This window comes from Sardina pilchardus, chromosome 5 (assembly GCF_963854185.1).
Source record: "Sardina pilchardus chromosome 5, fSarPil1.1, whole genome shotgun sequence".
Classification (NCBI taxonomy): Eukaryota; Metazoa; Chordata; class Actinopteri; order Clupeiformes; family Clupeidae; genus Sardina; species Sardina pilchardus.
The window spans coordinates 22,029,451-22,049,277 of NC_084998.1; the positions used below are offsets into that span (position 1 = coordinate 22,029,451).

General features: G+C 41.4%; 2 protein-coding genes across 2 annotated transcripts; one reads left to right on the plus strand and one right to left on the minus strand.

Moving 5' to 3' along the window:
- The first annotated feature begins 31 nt into the window (after positions 1 to 31).
- On the plus strand, positions 32 to 5,890 carry tmem185 (transmembrane protein 185). The gene is made up of 7 exons (XM_062536941.1): positions 32 to 232; positions 1,249 to 1,425; positions 1,784 to 1,991; positions 2,134 to 2,217; positions 2,931 to 3,107; positions 3,231 to 3,354; positions 3,543 to 5,890. Exons 1-7 carry the CDS (start codon positions 195 to 197, stop codon positions 3,782 to 3,784), a joined length of 1,050 nt encoding a protein of 349 aa, XP_062392925.1. The 5' UTR covers positions 32 to 194; the 3' UTR covers positions 3,785 to 5,890.
- Positions 5,891 to 6,869: 979 nt separating this feature from the next.
- Positions 6,870 to 19,409, minus strand: LOC134079586 (LIM domain kinase 1-like). The gene is made up of 15 exons (XM_062535680.1): positions 18,902 to 19,409; positions 13,694 to 13,829; positions 12,324 to 12,433; positions 11,426 to 11,599; positions 10,993 to 11,098; positions 10,555 to 10,730; positions 9,973 to 10,162; positions 9,321 to 9,407; positions 8,833 to 8,964; positions 8,584 to 8,643; positions 8,384 to 8,449; positions 7,881 to 8,052; positions 7,655 to 7,710; positions 7,273 to 7,430; positions 6,870 to 7,092 (listed from the first exon to the last, which is right to left on the minus strand). Exons 1-15 carry the CDS (start codon positions 18,988 to 18,990, stop codon positions 6,969 to 6,971), a joined length of 1,836 nt encoding a protein of 611 aa, XP_062391664.1. The 5' UTR covers positions 18,991 to 19,409; the 3' UTR covers positions 6,870 to 6,968.
- Between the last annotated feature and the right edge of the window lie 418 nt (positions 19,410 to 19,827).

Consider the following 19,827-nt stretch of genomic DNA (forward strand, 5'->3'; position numbering starts at 1 on the left):
TGGCCAAACCTAGAGCGCGGTTCTAGCCAAACCACAGTCTGGGCCAAACCAATTGGGAACGCAAGTGTTTATGGGACGGTGGCATTTCATCTGGCTAACCTTAGCTGTCTTGCTTGTTGACTTGATAAATCGACAGTCGGCTGGCCAAAGCTAATAATCACAACCTTTGAAATGGTTTGACTAAACGCGCAATCATGAATCTTAGGGGTTTCTTTCAAGATTTCAACCCCAGGTAAGGTTACATATTTTAGTTCTCTAGCATTAGCTTATGTTAATGCTAAGTAGCAAACGTTAGGTTGGGAACTCTGTAGCAGGCTAGTTTTTAGCTCAAATTCAGTTAGCTTCCTAGGAACTGTTATGCAAAACCAGTTAACTTAGCTTCGTGGTACAGTGCCTGATAAGTTAGCAAACACGGTTTAACGTTAACTACGCTTCTACTCCTCACAGCATTTGAGAAGTATTCAGCTGCTAATTGTCACCACAGGATGGAAACCTAAACCATGGACAGCTAGCTTGTTAGCGACAATCAATTCTCCTGCCTTGATTCGTTTATGTCAACATTAGCTTCTCCATTAGCTGGGTAGCTAGCACAGTCAACTTAATTCGTCAATCAGCTAGTAACAACAACGATACATTGTTTCTGTAATAGCAATTCATCTCGATTATATTAACAGTAGACAAGCAACGTGCCGAAGTGAAAGGGGTGGGGTGACGTTTTATATTTGCTATGTTTGGTTTGGTTGTTCTCGTTAACTTTGGAAGATGTGCATCTGACGTTAGCATAGAAGGAATGCTAGTAACGTTACGTACGCTACATTACATTACTTAGCCAATTATTGTTAACCGAATGAAAGCACCCACTTGTTTAGTTATGTAGAAAACAGGCATACACTGCCTTTGTAGTTGACACCATGAAAGGTTGTGTTGCAACACTCTTTCTCGGTGTGATCATTTTGCTTCAAATATGCAAGTTGGGCCCTGTAACGTTATCGTTGGTTGAAACCTGGGGTGAAAGCTACATGTCATGACATGACTTGATAAGTTAGCTGGATAATGTTAATATTTGAGAAGTTATACATTATTGCTGTTTGTCAAACAATTCAGGATCGATAAACTCGAATGAAGACTTATCATGATGAGTTTTACGTGAAGTTGAACGAAGCTGGTTTGAGTGTTTGTGTGTCTGTGTGTCAGCGTGATGTAGCATGATTCTGATTCTAAGATAACTGTCTTCTCTTATGTTTTTAGCAAATTTCTCATCTATGCATGCCTGTTGCTGTTCTCGGTGCTGTTGTCACTGCGCCTCGACGGCATTATTGAATGGAGCTACTGGGCTGTCTTTGCACCAATCTGGCTATGGAAGCTCATGGTCATTATTGGTGCCTCAGTTGGCACTGGTGTCTGGGCCCACAACCCCCAGTACAGGTTTGTCTTTACGGGATGGCATGGCCATTTATAGTTCATACAGTCTGTCCATGAGATTGCCCCTCGTAAATAGAACACTTGAATTAGCCATTGAAATTATATTTTAAAAAAAAGGGCTATACTTTGCTTGGTACATCACACCAAGTTTTTTGTGTTATTTTGGTCAACCCCAGTTCTGTAATATTCACTGCCTAACTAAATTAACAACATTCTACATAGCCCTTCTACCGGTATGCACTAATCTAGCATTAATATTTGATTCCATGAAAGATCAGTATGTGTTTAGAATAGAATACAAAGGCACAACAATATTGCATTGTGATCTAGACTACATTGTGTTTCTTTCGCTGCTGTGCAGGGCTGAGGGGGAGACTTGCGTGGAGTTCAAGGCCATGCTGATTGCTGTGGGCATCCACTTGCTCCTGCTCACCTTTGAGGTGCTGGTGTGCGCCCGCGTGGAGAGGGGCACTCACTTCTGGCTGCTGGTCTTCATGCCGCTCTTCTTCGTCTCGCCCGTGTCCGTGGCGGCGTGCGTGTGGGGCTTTAGGCATGACCGCTCCCTGGAGGTCAGTGTGTGCTCTTGCCCCCTTTTAGTGCCGGTCCCTGGTGGCTCGTCACAGTGAAATAAGTCACAGGGCTTGTAAGCGCTCCTTCCAGTCTATTCTGCCTTCACTGACTCATTCGTTCATTTCTTTATTTGGTCACCAGCTGGAGATCCTTTGCTCTGTCAACATTCTCCAGTTCATTTTCATCGCCTTGAGGCTGGATAAGATTATCAGTTGGCCCTGGCTGGTAAGTGCTATCAAATGTATAGATATATGTAACTATAAAAAGTAATGTCTGAATAGACATACAGTATTCATAAAGTATCACACTGCTTCAAACTAATTCATAAACTCTGCTGCCTTATGGACCAAGGATTATTTGTTGCAGTTCGTATCTGAAGATCTTTCATCTGTTGAGAGCCATATGGTAACAACTGAAATTGATGTCTGACCAGTAAGGTTACAATGATCTAGAAATGTCCTGTGTTTGAAGGATGCCACTTCATGTTTTTTGGGGGAATACTGCAACCAAATGCCCCTTGTGTTTATTTATTCTTTCATATGATGTTTGACCTGTTGCTTCACCTAAGTCTCAAGCCTCTTGGTATTTGATTGAGTAGTCGACCAGAATATTGACATGCTATGCTTGCTTAATGTTTTGTGTATGCTCAATGCGTAAGTCTGGGCGTTTTAAGATCAATTCACATGTAAAGTAAAAGTGTGCGTTGTGGACATGACCCTTTTCAAAACTTATTGAAAATAGTGAGTTTTGAAATCATCTCCTCATAACTCTGCTATAGTTTTCATACAGTTGTTATTGCATCCCTGCTAACAAGCTGCTATTGATATGAAAATCAAGTGGATCCATGGATTAACTACAATTGATATTTTCTGGGATCGTGAGCAAGCATAGACATATGACTGGCTTGCACATTGTTGAGTTTGTTTTGTCTCCCTCAGGTGGTCTGTGTTCCTCTCTGGATCCTCATGTCTTTTCTCTGCCTCGTGGTCCTCTACTACATTGTCTGGTCAGTGCTATTCCTCCGCTCCATGGATGTTATTGCTGAGCAACGGCGCACTCACATCACCATGGCGATCAGCTGGATGACCATTGTTGTGCCGCTTCTAACTTTTGAGGTGGGCGCTCTATCCAGGACAACTTTGCTGTTTTTATGTGTGACAATCAGTACTAGTAAATGTTTATCTTAGACTTCAGTCGTGGATGCAACATAGGTCGTTTATTATGTTTCTTTCCTCCAGATTCTCTTGGTCCACAAGTTGGATGGTCACTACAACTCCAACTATGTTCCGGTGTTTGTGCCTCTGTGGGTGTCCTTGGTGACCTTAATGGCAACCACCTTTGGCCAGAAAGGAGGCAACCACTGTAAGTATAAAGACCTCTCAGCATATAGAAAACAGACTGGCTCAGTAGAACTTGTCTTCAGAGATTTCGATGTCTGTCAGTAATCAATGTTTATAGGCATCAATTTTAGGCATAATTGACTGTCACTGATGTAGAGAGAGCTGGAATATTCATACTGTTTTTTTTTTATTATTATTTTCGTTTTACAGGGTGGTTTGGCATACGTAAGGACTTTTGTCAGTTCCTTTTGGAGCTGTTCCCCTTCCTCCGGGAGTACGGGAACATCTCCTACGACCTGCATCACGAAGACGAGGTGTCCGAGGACATGCCTTCCCACGAGGCGCCCAAAATTGCCCCCATGTTCCGCAAGAAGACTGGCGTGGTCATCACGCAGAGTCCGGGGAAGTACTTTGTGCCGCCGCCCAAACTGTGCATCGACATGCCGGACTAAAGAAGCGCGCACAGACATCCCCCCTCCCCCCCTTCCCAGCGTACTCGCTTCTCTCTGAGAGGGCGAAAGACACGCAGCTCTGCTCTACCTGTTTTGGGGCTCGCGGTGAACTGCATCATAGTAGGTTTGCGAAGCCTGGTCCTCCATAGAAGCAGACAATCCGGAAAAAAAACAAAAAAAAACTGAGAGACACAGAGGCAGGCACAGGCTGAGAAACTGTGTGCTCCTGTGACAAATGCCCAGCCACACTCTGTCAAAGACAGAGGAGGGGGGTGGCTTTTTCCTTTTTTGTTGTTTTTTTTCTTCTTTATTTTTTTTATATATATTTGTTTGGTGTGTGCAGAAATTGGGGGATCTGATATGGGAGAAAGGCCACTGTGGATGCTTTGTGGTTTTGACTTGTTCTTGAAGAGGACCTCCCCGGCAACATTTTTGCATCAGTAAACACACACCCTGTTCATAGTTTGACTTGGAATATATATGATTCTACTGACCTAAACCTTGTATGACTATGCTACTGTTATGCACTTCCCTTTTTTTTTTTTTTTTTTTTTTTTAAATCTGTTTGTTTAAAGTGTTCATTTGTTAAAAGATTAATGAGGAGACAGGTTGAGTACCCAACAGTTGAACTTAATAATGGACAGGTATGTAGTTACTAGGTCTCAGTGTAGATGGATGTCAGACTCCTCCCAGTATCACCATGGCCTCAGACCATCTACTGAACCTCTGTGCTCATGTCAACAAAGGAAAGCATGTTTTCAGCCATGTAGCATCATCAGTGTATCTGATGAATTTATATTGCTTACCTTGTTGTGACGTTGCAAGAGCCTCTAATCATTTTGTGTTCAGTTGCCTTTTAATTTCATTTGGCTGAAGGACTTGAAAGACATTTTCAATTGAATGTGCATTGGCTCAGAATTGGACAAGTTCAGCAAGTTTTTCGAGTTGTGACTGCCCATAAAACAGATTGCCTTTAATTCTAGTGAACTAGTCAGTAACATTTTCCAAATTGGCCAACCTTGCTGGAGACCAAATAGTAACTAACAAGTGTATCACTACGAGTAGTTGCAGTGGGATCAGTTATTTTGTCCTTGATGCAAACAAAGGGTGACATCTCCATAGTCAGGTGTATAGTTTTTATAGTTCTCACTGGCAGAAACACATCGCTCCCTTTTGAACTAGAACTGACATCCTAAGAAATGAACTCTACAGAAACGAGTTGTGTGTGTGTGTGTGTGTGTGGGTGTGTGTGGTTCTGCCATATAGCACTGCTGGAATTTAGCATTTTTTAAGATTCTGAGTGCAGGAGGCAATCTAGAGGAAGAGTGAACCCCCTGCATGGTGTCTACATGTGTCTTGTAGGATCAGTAGAGATGCCCGACTTGACCAAGAAGGCCCTCCAACCCCCTTTTCTGGACCACAGTTTGACTAAAGCATGGGAGTCATTTATATACCCCTGGATATATACTTCTCTCCTTTTGTTTTGCTTCTGCATTCAAAGGTGTACGATTGTGTTCATTTCCCTGCCAAAAATGCACTTATGAAGTGTTCCATATAGTGGTTTTGATGTTTATCAACAACCTGCTGCAGACGTGGTTGTAACTCCAGTGTGACTACTGGTGTCATCAGCACCATGCAAAATGATGGAATGCCACTCAGCCAAGCTCCATATATACCCACGCAATTGTCACATTCCATGTTGGCATTAAAAAACACAAACACATCCTGGTGCACATTTTTCTCCTCCTGTCTTTTCTCTTCACTCTTTCTTTTGTTTTCTCTCTCTAGTTCCTTCTCCTTTGTTTTCCTCTCCCTCATCCTCAATCATTTTCCTCCCCTTTCCTTTTCTGTTTCTCTCTGCCCCCCCCCCCTCACTTTCAGTAATGTTCTTTTGAAGTGTTAAAACAGACCTGTTTTCCATTTGCTGTTGTCAATGTTTTGGTTTGTCGGACTCTCAGCTGGCCTGAGGGGGTGACATGACCTCTGTTTTTAATCTGCCCTGGACCAATGTTACTGCCTTCATGCTCCCCCAGTCAGCTCTTACTGTCTCCCCTTACCCCTCATGCATACTCTAATTAAAAAGTCAAACACCAGACGTTCAAATATTTTGTGTCGGATGAAATTATTTGATTTCTTTAGGTCTACTATTTTAGAATATTTAAATTAAAATGTCATTTTTTAAAAAAAACATAACTCTCAGAAATCACGAGTTGTTCATCATGCCCAACATCCAGGGTAAAACAAATATGTTTTATATGTTTTATATATATATTTATTTTCTAATGCCTATTGCGTGATTTGTGTTGGTTTCCGCTGATTTTAGCTGTCCCTTGGGAAAAGAGTGATTCATGTGCTGCCCAGTAAAGGGTGAGTGTAGATGTCACTGCACACACAGCGTTGTGAGTGAGTACCGTAACAAAGTACCACTAAATTGTGTATCGAATGTACAACAGCAGTCTTTCACAGTAATCAACAGTAGTTGTTTTTTTGTTTTGCTTGTGGACCATGTTTCAAATTTGAGTTTCCACACAAACATATTAAGTGGCGGGTCAGTTTAGTCAATTAATGTCAAAAACATGTGACGCCTTTTCATGATACTATTCCCGTTGCGCATCAGCAATATTGTCAGTGGATTTTCGGTTAGCAGTACCTACATGCTTACTGTACTGAAAATTAAATGAACCGTGAATTAAAAACCGAGGTACACACCGAACCCTGATTTTTTGTGTACTGTTACACCCCTAATTCAAACCACTGCATAAGATATCCATTAGGTCACATTTTATGTAAAGCACTTTGAGTCGACATCTATAGCTGATGGTGTTATAGAAATATAATTACATTTGAGGGGTGGCCACTAGGTGGCAATGGGTCATCCAACTAGATAAAACTCATTTGGAATACTCAGCAAAAAAGAATTTGGATTAACTTATGAGTTGAATTTAAGTCATTTATATATAAATCTTTTATACAATTGTAAGCCACTTCTTTCAACCTTGGGCAAGATAAACACTGCAAGTAAAAATGTATGCTTTCCATTCCATGATCTTTTTTTTTCAGTTAAAACAACCCTAGGCTATTTGTTTTGATACAAAACTTTATTTCAGATGAACATCATCATTTACAAACATAAAAGTGCAGAACATCTCAAACACCTACATTTAAATTCTAAGATCGATTCCCCTCATAGTCTCTGGGTTTCCCAAAAGTCCTTCTGCACGCCATCCACCTCGGACAAGAGAGGGAGCCCCATGTCCATGTTCAAGAGAAGATTATCAAGCCATCCCTCCAGGGTAACAAAATCTGGCCTTTGAGGATTTATATGGAGATGCAAACAAAGATAAAGTGGTAAAGGTCAAGAGAGAATAATGTTGAATAAATGTTACTATCTTATAAAGTTTATAGAGTTAATAAAATGGCTTACATCATTAACCTCAAGTACTGTGCAAAGTAAAAACAGCTTTGCGATCAAAGGATGAAAGCCTTACCGTTTCTCGGCAACCAGTTCACAACACAGGACTGCCATGGGGAAAAAAGACGAAGGACAGTCTTCAGGACAGAACTGTTTCACAAAGCCAGGCACATCTAGTCCATACTCCATGGTGCGCGGCAGGAAGTCTGGGTCTGCATCCACTCTTCCTATTATCTGCCACAGAGGAGAAAAAGGCATGTACGTGAGAGAAGTGCTGATGTCATAATGTCTCCATTGCAAAAAACAATGCGCTTCTCAGTAGACACAGTATTTGGCAACAACGCATTCAACTGCTTTAATGAATTCGGAGAACCTTGTGGGGGGAAATTACTTGTTATTTACAACACAAGTTCTCGTCCACTAACTCAGGAAATGACTATTGAAATGAATGCTCTCACCTCACAAAGCATGATTCCATACGAGAAGATGTCCACTCGTTCATCATATCTCTCACCTACACACAGAGTACCAGGATACAATATGAGTCACATAGACACAGCATACTAATGTTATTACATTGATATCTTTCTCTAAACATTTACACAACAAAACCTAAGTTTTTTTTCTCCAATTCTTAGCATTTCAAAGCACTTATATCAGGCCTCTGCTTGCTTTTGGACATACCGTGGATCATCTCTGGAGCCATCCAGTATGGATTCCCCACCACTGTGTATTTCCTGCGACGGTCTGGGGGTGTCTGCTGTCCATCCTTCCCCTTAGGAGGCTGCCTCGTCTGGCTTTCACTTTTGGTCACCCATCGGGAAAGCCCAAAGTCCGCCACCACCACACTCTGATTCTGTGGAGAAGACCAATCAGGCTTTTACTCAAAAAGTCTGCTTCAACCGGCTCATATATCATAACATAACATTTTGTAAAATGTCTCCATACAGGGGAATGCATTCCTTTTTTCCATTCTTATGCTTAAATCATACATAAGAATGAAAAACAAGAATGCATTCCCCTCTATGGAGGCATTTTACAAAATCTTGTAATAGGTGGGAAATGTAAGCACTTTCAATTTGCATAAAACACTGTCAAATGTCCAGTGGTGCGTACACAATGTGTCTAATATAGAGGAAATTACTGTTAGCATAATAGTCTATAGATGTATATTAAATCTCACTAACCTCTCTCACAAGACAGTTGTGAGAGTTCAAGTCACGATGGATGATATTCATTGAATGGAGGTAAGCCTTGAAGAAGGAAAAGAAGAACAAATTACAATCAGATGGTAAAAAGTTACACTAATGTCATGCATTCAATTCAATTTAATTTTCTTAGAACTAGACCTTTAACAAGAAGTTAGATGCTGGGACAGATAATTTACCATGCCTGCTGCAATGTCCTTCGCGTAACTCACTCTTAGCCTCCAAGGATACTTGCAGTCCTGTAAGAAATGGATACAGTTGATATTGTTGGGGCAAAAAAAAAACATAAAATGGCTGAGTACACATGTCCTGAGCAACAACAATCCATGGTTATATGACACATAGAAAGATAAAGACATAAAAGAATTTGAAATGAAGTAGGGAAGAAAATAAGAGCCTAAATGTTCTAACAAAGCTTCAGGTCTTACCATTTCCTTGATGGTCTCTCTCAGAGTCCCTCCTGGGATGAATTCAGATATTAAATTGAGATGCTTGTCCTTGTACAAGATGCCGATGAATTTCAGCACATTGGGATGATCCAAACAACGCATAACTTTTACCTGCAAATGCAAGGACATATATCACACGTCATTATCTCACAAACATACACTGAAGACACCATGAAACATATGCTAGTCTAGCTGATGCTGTGCATATTGGTAGTACATGAACCATGACAATGTTGTTTAAACAGCTACCTTTTTTAATTATACTAATTTTGTCACCTCTACTTTTTTGACACTCTTACTGCACTCTGCCCTTTAAATATGCCTAGAATTGTTATTAGAATTGCTTTAAAAAGCATAAAATGTTTACCATGCAAGTCACTTTGGTTAAAAAGTGTCAGCCTGTAATGTAATGTAAAAGCTACACCAGCTACACCAACCAACCACAACATTATTTCCAACTCACTGACCTCTTTTAAGAACATTTTGTGTGTATCCTCATCAAAACGAAGCAGTTCTTTTAGAACCATTACTTCCCCTGTCTCTTGATGAGTTACCTGAATAAAAAAACACAAACCATAAGCATCAGCTGGAATAGTAATAGAAGGCAGTGGCAGAAATATAAAGTTGATCTAAGGTTATTCTAACAAAATATGATAAAACTGATTAGTGGGACTGTGGAACTCATTTGATGCGGAATGCTCACACACTGTACAGTACATTTCATTCTGTTGTGTAATTCACATGTGTAGTATACTAGGACTGTATTACATATACCCTCCATAGAAGAGAGTATTTTCAAACATTATCAATAGATGGTCTTACTATGGTACAAGCAAGGAGGAAATTCAACTAACACAAATGTGTAGCGGTAATGAGATTCATCAAGGGAAATGAGTTAGAATGTCATTCAAATACTGTAAGACCTACAGTGTAGGTCCTTTATAGCAAAGTTTGCATAAAAGCTCAAGGGTGAGGGGGAATTTGAGCTGAAAAACTTGTTTGGCATGGATTACTATTATGTTTGTAACAACTCTATTAGTTAATAACTCAATTCAACGAAACCAACAAACTCACTGAACCAAACTGACGTCAGCTCATCAAGTGCATGCAACCTCTCACCTTGACAGCCTGGCCAAAGAAGCCTTTCCCCAGCACCTCCCCCGGGATGAGGTCGGAGGGCCGGAATATCCTGTGGGTGCCATTGCCTGTGTCCTCCCGCACAGACTGGGAGCGGTTGATCTCCCTCCTCTGAGAGAGCAGAGTCACGGAATAATTTGAACTCTGCATTTTATCTGTACTGCAGCTTCGCCTAGACACAGAGGGACAAAGAGAGAAAGAAGGAGAGGGGGAGAGAGAGACAGAGACAGAGTGAGAAAGAGAGAGAGAGAGAGAAAACTGAGTGAAGGCTGAGAGAGAGAAAGAGATGCTGTTCTGCCTTTCAGCAGGCAAGACCAGAAACCCATCACCACTTTCTCCTAACAATAGCTTATCAGCTTTGTGATTTATCACATAAAGCTATTGGGGCAATTGCTCTGTCGCTATGTTTGTAAACTCCAACTCCCAACTCCAACTCCAGTTTAAAACCGTGTTTAACTCCAAACTAGCGACAGAGCAATTGCCCCAATATGCTATGCCTGATGTTATTGTTTATCATACCAGCTGTGCCAACTGTGCTTGTTTTATTGCTAAAGTGCCACTTACAGGATGCCTCTATTGCGAGGGCTTTTCTTCTGAGGTGGTTCTGAGAGGCTGGTGGGAATGTCCAGCTCCTCCTCTATGATGGAGCTGGAGCTGCTGGGAGATCTCTGTGGGCTCTGAGGATCGTGCTCCACGGTGAGCTGGAGCAGACGCTCTGTGTCATGGATCACCAGGTCGATCTGATGGAGACAATGTGTAGGAATGAAAATAAGATGACATGAACGTAGAATATACTTTTGGCCCAGCTATTATTGTTCATGGATATCAGTCATTTTAACATGTCGGTGGTATTTTGAAACTGCGCTAATGTAAACTTGCTTCAGTGAGAATCTGTTAGCAGTCTTACTTTAGGCAGTGTAGAAGAATTACTTTACAATTCAATTCACTGAAAGTAATACTGAAGGAAGATGAGATGAGATGAGATGAGATGGCATAGCATACCTTATCCAGTGAAATATTCTGAATGGGAGTTCCATTAATCTCGAGGACCTTATCCCCCACGTGGACTAGAGCCTTAACATCCACACAAGCATGCGTCACATCCATCCTAGAGAAGCAATGGATGACATGATGATGTGATCAAGAGGATTTGCCCTCAGCCCAAATACTACACCATCAGCAGCCTGTTACATATGATGAATAGACCGCCCCAAAAATCCTACTCTTACCGTGACTGTATAGTCATTTCCTGTGTATTAGCCGCATTGTGTAAAAGCCACAGGACAGTGTTTTATGCAAGTTAAATGAAACAAAACCACCATATTAATACCATATTAACTGCCCCCATCTACTGTATTAACCTCGCAGCTGAAGACATTTTTCAAAATCAATGTTTAAGTTGCGGCTTATAGTCTGGAAATTACGGTAGACCTACTCAGATATTCTAAATATGTGCTTGTTTTCGCTGTCTTCTTCCTGGTCCAAGTGGAGGGACAGACTTCTGCAGCCATTTGAGGACGGCGGGAAGGAGACCAGGGTCACAGTGTGCGGTTCCGTGGGACCTTCCATATTTGCACGTTGTTCCGTAGCGGTTGAATAACAGTGCCCGCTAATGGGGAAAAAAGAAGATAATGTTTGTGAACATGATTCTTTTTTTGGGGAGGAATAAATAAACATATTTGTGCACTGTGCATATCCGAGCTTTCTTTCTGGCATTTCCCCAGAAATTTAAGAATAGATACTTTCTGTGGGCTGCATTGAACATGAAGCTAAGAACCACAAATATATTTAGACAGATACATTTATTATTTGGTTAGGCTCTGATAGGGGAACTTCATATTTTTCACAGTTGTATTAATGATACCAATAACATAACTTTTATTGAATAATTTCCACTATTTATTAACAAAAATACACATTCTTGATTTACAAATAATCTAAGACCCCGTGGTAATCTCCACACAGCCATTGTGAATATTTGTTGGGTCATGAGTGTCACTATCATTGGCATCAAACTAAAACAGAATCAAACAAATCCATTGGCATTGGCAGTACTGTATGTGCAACACATCATGGCATAAGCCTAACCCATGGCCTTAATGCCATGGAACTTTGCCAGGATTTGCAGACAACAAAAAGAACCGAAATGACTCAGAGGTGACCGGCTGCAACGGTCACTGTGGTTGCTTAACCAACAAAGCAAGACGTAATTTCCTGTAATATTTGGGAGAAAAAAAATGTCATGCTCAAACTTTAAATAACCTTGATTGTGTTATCGTCAGTAAAGGCTCTGTGGATGCGCTGGTGTCCTTGTGTAAAAATGCACCACTAACCAGTAGAGGTTGGAGCGTGAAACAAGTGTGAAAGAATCCCCATCTCCGATGCAGTTTCCACACCGGTGGCAGGAAAAACACTCCGGGTGGTATTTCTGCTCGCCGGCCACCTGCGGAGAGGAGAGAGAGAAGACGTGGACAGGGAAGAGGGTCAGAGGTCAGGCAAAAACAATAGGAGTGTGCGATGACGTCACCGCTAAAGATATGATGTTGTGACTACAGTGTAATGGAAGGAAATGTGACATTTTGAAGGAGGGAGGGATTTCCTCTTCAAGGGGAAGCAAGCATGGACTACTGGAATATTTAATGACTTATATGTGAAATTCATTTAACAAGATCATAAAACTGTCATTCACACAGAGGGAGACATTAGGGTGGCTCAGCAGAAGAAAAACTCCATTCCATTCCACCAGCAGAAGAACTACAGTTTGTCCAATCAGCATTTTCTCATTCTGGTTCTATTCTAGACTAATAGGAGCCTCCCCTCTTCCCGTGGAAAACACTCTTTAGTTCAAGGGCAGAGCACCATAAACACCCAGGCATCCCTATCATCCAGATAACTCCACAACAAACAGTCTGTGTTTTTAGCCTTGAAGTGAAGTGTTGGAATGTGCTTTGGGTAGCTCTTCCTTTTTGTGTGTCCTGGATTTGTACAAACAGTATCTATCCCACAGACACAGTACAGTGATGCATGCTGCCGTGAAATGGAAAATATAAATACTCAACACAATAATAAGTGTAAGAATTAATATCAGAAATGGTCAGTAATAAGCAGGCATTAGCATGATCAGTAAGCAGATAAGAGTAGTAGGCATGCAAAGCTAGTAGTACTATATTGAATTCTACATTTGCTGTGTCTGCAGAGGCAAACAATGGCGCTGAACTGAATTTCTTCAGGATTGGAAAACTGATAGATTATGAATTCCCTTAACCTCGTTGCGTAAATCATGCCTTTATCCTTTAGTAAACCTTGGAAAACAGCTTCATTGTGCTACCGTAAGAAGATTGGATTGAACTAAAGCACCCCTAACTGACCTCCTTTGTCGATTACAAAACATTAACTGTAAAACATGATGTTATGCTAAAATATTTACGCTGATTCAAACATGCTTCTTATGAATGCCTAATAAGGACAAAATGTAATGACAAACTTCAACAAAATCTTAAAATGATTGAATAAAGCAATCCTCTTACCCAAATGTTAGATAACTCCTGAGGGCAAAGCATTTCAGTCCTTTCTGACAAACTTACTAACATCACCAAGTAAAAGGACCTACTAATACCAGATCTCACCACGAAAGGTCAGTCGATGGTCAGCGGCTCGAACAAATTACTGTGTTGCAACCATGATGCAACCTGTCTACACTTACCATGATGAGGCCTGTGATAGTTTCCGAGCAACCGTGACAGGTCTCCCCAAAACAGGCCCAGTAGTCTCTCTTGCAGAAGAGCCGGCCCTCCTTCTCAAAGTACCAGTGGGTCAGAATGGAGCCGCATTCACAGCACCTGGGAGAGCAGGTTTAACAGCACAAATGGAGTCAATATGAGCACAGCATAGCTGGTGTGTTGACACAGAAGGGAAAAGTAAAAAGCAACACCGCTACATTCATGGTACATCCCATTTATTAACGAAATGACAGTTTTTCAAAGAAAGATGACCCCCCCCCCCCCCCCCAGACTCTGACGAACACATGGCAGAACGTCTAAATGTTAGTCCCTTATGTTGGCACATTGAAGTAAAAATCTTAAGATTTAACATCTGCGTTAATTACTTTGGTGAATTCCTTGATCTTGCTAAAATCTGAGGATTTAACATCTGGTGTCGGGTGAACTCCTATATCTAGCTACTTTTAGTCCCCTCCCCTTGATGCACCAGATAGTTAACCACAGTAGCATGGAGCAAGAGGCGTGGTGCCTTAGTCACACACTTCTTTAGTAGCTGATGAGAGACAGACTGGTGGACAATAAGGCCCACTTAGGTAATAAGGCTGTACCACAAGGGTCATGGAAGAAATGAGAGTCAAATGGTTAAGTTTCCCATATTCTGGATCTACCAGTCTTGCTAGATGGCCAGCAGTGTCAATCTTTTGTCAATCAAAATGTTAGTTTCACTGACCGACCTGAAAATGACCTAAATATCATGACAAATATTTTGCTTAACTCATAGCTGTGGGAGACCGTGGTCACCCTGAGGTCCACTGACACACAACACCACACATTTCTTTTGTAATGTCTGTATGTATTAGAGATACCATGGCAATACATGACACATTCTAAACATTCTTAAATAACTCTCTCACTTCCTCAGTCACTTACAAACAAGTAGGCCTATAGCTTGAGAAAATATACCATAACAAATGTTGCATCACACATCCAAGAGAAAGAGGAACAATTGAATGGGTGTCGCTGAAATGACTCCCTTAGATGCCCACCTTGCAGACTACGGCAATAGAAACTAGAGCCTGACCAATAAATCGCCTTGAAAGTAATCAATGGTGCTAATCATAGCAAGGAACAAAGATCTGATGCTATTAATCATAATAAGAGTTTATTGTATAACAGCCTTTCATATGGATACCAGAATCAGATTGTTAGGCCTATTTAACATAATGTCTGACCTTGATCATTTGCCACCTTGTACATTTTTACATTGCATTTGTTTTTGAAATTCTCAAATATTGAAATCGGTATTTAAAATCCCATATTCGTCGGGCTCTAATAGAAACTATAGCTCAGCTGAGGCAACAACATGGCAACAACAAAAGGTCTTTAGCAGTCCAAACCAGATCATAATGCTTTAATTGGCTGGATGACCAGGGTGGATACAGAGTTTTCAGCCTTAAACTAACAATAATCGACAGCGGTGGGACTGCCATCGGGTACACTTGAAGAGCTCAACTGTTTTGAGAAATCAGAGCGGAAGAGTTATATTTCTGTGTTAAGCTCAGTATTATTGGTACGCAATACCATATTTCCCAAAGAAAGTATAAAAAGACACGCCATTGGAGACTCGGAGACCGAGGGAATGGAGTCACATCCATGTTTATGAAAGGAAATCCTCGCCAGACAGAAAAGCACTTTGAGGAGGCAGCCAATGAAAATGAGAAATTGCAAAAACCTCTCCACAACACTCGGCATACGTCCGCTCCATTCAGCTCTGGCTCTGGCTAAGCGCTGAATGTGTCACTACTATGTAAACCTTCGTATAATTACTCTGGATTTGTGGCTATGAAATCACTTACAAAAGCAAGTAAGAGAATGACCTCAAATTAATATGTTTCTTGAGGTTTTGCCAAGTCAGCAGGATTGTGAAAATGTCTCCATGCTGAAATCCAATGGATATAACAAAACTGCAGTGCTTCAAAACAACATATTGATGGTGACGATGAGTGTGATGCAATCATATAATGCAATTATGCCTGGTCATAACAGAAGAAACATCCCTGATCAGATATGATCAGGATGCCTTTTGCAACAAAACCTTTGTGAAACAACAAGGACAACTTTCCATAACAAACTTTTGTGAAACAACAAGGAAAATGTGGAACAATACATACATTCAGACGTTGGACACAGAAAAGTGGTTGGACAATCAACAGCCACAGCTGAAAAAGTCCCCTTAACTACAGAGGACCGACCAATGGTTGGAATATGTGGAACATTACTCAAAAATACCACGCCACTCTTTTGATAATGCCATGCCACCCCCACCACATACATACCAACGAAATGGAAAAAGGTCTGTTTCCTGTATAGCATTCCTTGTTCAGGCACAATGCACAATCCTAGTCAACCTACAGGTGATGATGGTTATTGATAGATCTACATGCAACATAAGCAATTACCAAGGACACTCAAGAAGAAAACTGGTACTGCTGCTAGTAACACAGGTGCAACTTCTGCCTGCATCTGTGTCTAACTTCTGTCATTTTTCCTATGCATACACGCACTGATTCTGACCTCATCTCTACAGATGATACCACCACCCTCGACAAGGTCTGGCCAAGTTTTGCACGACAATGTTCCCACAGAGAGAGCCGTGCCACCTGGTTTCCTGATGCAGGTGTATAGATGACTCAGTTCTTGATAAATAAAAAACACCCATTCCACTGAACACCCAATGTTGCAACAAAAATGACACAAACAGATTAACTGATTACCCAAATAATAGCTAGATAATTTAATAGTAGACAGGTAATCAATGAATTGTTGCAACCCTAATGACTTGTGTGTGATGTTTGGAGAAAATCACTGAGAGACCAGATCTTGGTCACTCAGGCATGTGCTGCTGTGTTCCACTAACACAAACGCCCCAGATGTTATTCAGTGTGCGGTTTCAGCTAATTTTCAGCTTTGTTTCTCTCCTACTCCCACTCACACGGGAGATATAGGCTACATCACACAGACTTATTTCAGTGACTAAGGGAATTCAAAGAGCTGTTCTGGCTGGTTAGAATGCCTTCTCCAACCAAGTGCAAGTTTGTAGTGAAAGTCTGGGTGTGCCTGACTTTTCTTGAGTGGAATGACCCCCCGAGGGCTACATTCCGATTGACTAATTTATCTCCCTGTGCTTGCAACATCACAACATGCACCACTGCACAAGTCATCCATACAAAGTATGACGTGCGCCTATCCTGAACAGCACGCACACCTGACGTCAGATTACACCTGGTCACTTATAACACCTGCACATCATTCATGCGTTGGTTCATGTGCGCATACAGTATATGTTTACGGATTACATCAGCACTCTGACATCAGTGGTTCTAGTATTTGTCTCATTTCTACCTTCATATGCCTAAACGTGTCTTTTGTTAGCCTTACCCTTTCAGCATTGGTATGAACATGCATGGTACTTTATCAAAGCCATATTGTGGTATAGGGCTCGGGAACAAGCCTTGCATTCTAGGAATATTGCCGCCATATTGGTAGCGCACCGAACGTAATATCCATTCATTCAGATGCAGAAGACAAGAAGCAGAAATGTAGTACTGATGAAACCCATGAATCGTTAAAATAGTCTGCTCACATATAACTTCAAAAGTGATAGTCTGATGTCTTTCAAATCTTTATAAAACACAGAGGGTCATCATATCTCTGTCCTACATGATCATCCAGATATAGATACTGAATTTGGTTTAACTTTTTCTGGTTAAACTTGCTTGACAGGGGAAAGGGTCCCCAGTCCCCTGGGTGTTATCGTATATTTTTCCCCTTGAGTTTAGTGTTTCTTATGTAAATATGTCAGAGCTATTGATTAATGCTGATTGATTACTCCTGTGATCGCTGTCTTTAAAAGAGGACACCCTTACATAAGCATGTATATTCTAACTACATCCAGCTGTTTGGGATAGAACAATGGGCATTTCAGGTGCTCTTTCTCTCTATTTACAACAGAGAGCATCTGGCCAGGATGTAGCCCATCTGTGGGTTTTTTTCTGCTTGTTTTTAAATAGCAAACAGAGTAATTCCAAAACAAAAGCTAAAGGCATTTTCAGTTTCAAGTTCTGTGCTTTTACAACATGGGGTGTCTCTATTCCCCTTACAGAGACGAACTGCACTACTCCAGTGTCAGAAACTGCATTTTTTTTTGAGTATCAAACATCAGTTTTGGAGGAATTATTTGCGGTTCTTATGCAGGAAATATACATTAGGCATGTAAAACTGCATTGCACTATATTGTACTTACATGAAAATAGTGTTGTACTGGACTGTGCCAACCGCACTGCACTTCATATAACTGCAGTTGCACTTTGTTGTGCCAGCTTGCACCATTTAAACAATATGCTACTAGATGGAAACATTTAATTGACCAAATAGTGTGTTTTCCCCTCAAACCTGATAACAACGAAACTGAAAGGAAGTTGATAGGCTTTGTGGTAGAACAAAGGGGTGATAAAGTCAGTGTGTGTTTAAGTCATTTATGTTAAAATGTGAACACACCCTACACCCCCTCCCTGGCCTGTTTCCCCTGGCTGCTGGAGCACTCAAAGGGATTTCCTTTCAAAAACATTCTCTGTCCAAAACTCAACCCTCTTTTACAGTGCTTTCATGGAAAACCCTTTAAAACAGCGTTTAACGTATACCTATGATGTCCAAAGCCATTTTGTTTTTGGGGAGACATCCTTTCTGAAGTTATGCAATCTGTTTCTGCTCAGAGGAGGAAAAATGTTGGGAGGAAAAAAATGTTGGGAGGAAAGTAGAGGCGGGGTAGGAAGGATGAGTGAACTCATCTCACAACAGATGTTTAGCGGAGGGCTGATTTCACAACCATCGCTGCAGCAACGACGTATAGGCTACACTTTTCTCTCTCAAGTTCTGGCACATTGTGACGATACCGTTGTTAGATATTGTGATAACAAATAAAACACAAAGGCTTTAACACTTTCAACAAATGTCAACAGCATTTTCGAGTGCATCTGACAGCCTACACTTCTTGAAGCAACTTCCTATAAGCACAAACTCACTTCAAATATGAGTGCCACAATTTTTACCATCAAGCTGAGTTGAGCGAGTTCATGTTGTTGCCATTCTTATAACAGTGTAGCCTACATCATCTCAGTGGGAAAAGTGCTTACCGTCCTTTTAAGCCTCTTCTGTAGCGCTGGTCCCGTCGAGACATCGGAGAGTTCTCAGACGCGGAGCGGATCACGTCAGCGGTCTTCATCCGAGGCGGCGAGCGGGGTCCTAATCACCGGGGACAGCTGTTCGTATACTCAGTGACGTAGATTCCACATGTGCCGTCGCCGGCTTCACACAAGTCACTGTCGTACTTCCCAGCTAACGGGACACATAAACACAAACAACACACGCACTCCCATTCACGCATGCACGCTCACACCAATCAACAGAAGACTCTGAGCGAGTGTGTCGGGGTGTTTTTCTCCCTCTCAGCAGTTTCCTGTGCCTCTTGCTCACTCGACCATCCAACATGTGAGAGCGGTAAAGGGGGTGGTAGTGGGTGACCCAGTGCCTTCAATTCCTCATGCTGTAAACGCAGTGACCCTTCTGATTCCCAGAATGCCACGGTCCACAGTATGTGCCACCAGGGGATTAGATTACCTCCATACCCCGCCCACCTGTTGGTACCTCTCAGGGACAGCATACACACGCATCGCTCAAATCCTACATTGCACAGGTTGTTGCCTTGAGCTATATAGATACATGGCTCGATGTGGGTAACCTCTTCTACAGGGAGTTATTTTTTACCATGGCTTGATATTCAAAGTGTCATACTTCTCTTTTAGGTTGTATGTGACACTTTGAAGGCCAGAGCACACTGTAAAATGGGGTTAGAATAAATAAATACATGAGAATAGAGGATTCAGCAGTTTAAAAAACAGGAAAGTCTTAGCAGCTGTTAATAGAACCATGCTACAGAACATGCACTTGGGTTTTGGTAGACAGTGAGTTTGTTTTTAAATCCACCCAACCTTTCTATCACCCTGAGTTTACAGTCACACCCAAAGAGAGTGAACTCTCTCTTCCTGTTCTGAATTTCAGT

Bases quoted from the DNA above. Each gene is read 5' to 3' on its own strand.
- LOC134079586 (XM_062535680.1), bottom strand. From the start codon at position 18,990: ATGAAGACCGCTGACGTGATCCGCTCCGCGTCTGAGAACTCTCCGATG. The intron at 9,408-9,972 runs GTGAGAGGTTGC...TTTTTTATTCAG, and splicing joins TCTTTGGCCAGGCTGTCAAG to GTAACTCATCAAGAGACAGG. The intron at 7,711-7,880 runs GTATGTCCAAAA...CTCTGTGTGTAG, and splicing joins GGCTCCAGAGATGATCCACG to GTGAGAGATATGATGAACGA.
- tmem185 (XM_062536941.1), top strand. From the start codon at position 195: ATGAATCTTAGGGGTTTCTTTCAAGATTTCAACCCCAG. The intron at 3,108-3,230 runs GTGGGCGCTCTA...TCTTTCCTCCAG, and splicing joins TGCCGCTTCTAACTTTTGAG to ATTCTCTTGGTCCACAAGTT. The intron at 3,355-3,542 runs GTAAGTATAAAG...TTCGTTTTACAG, and splicing joins CCAGAAAGGAGGCAACCACT to GGTGGTTTGGCATACGTAAG.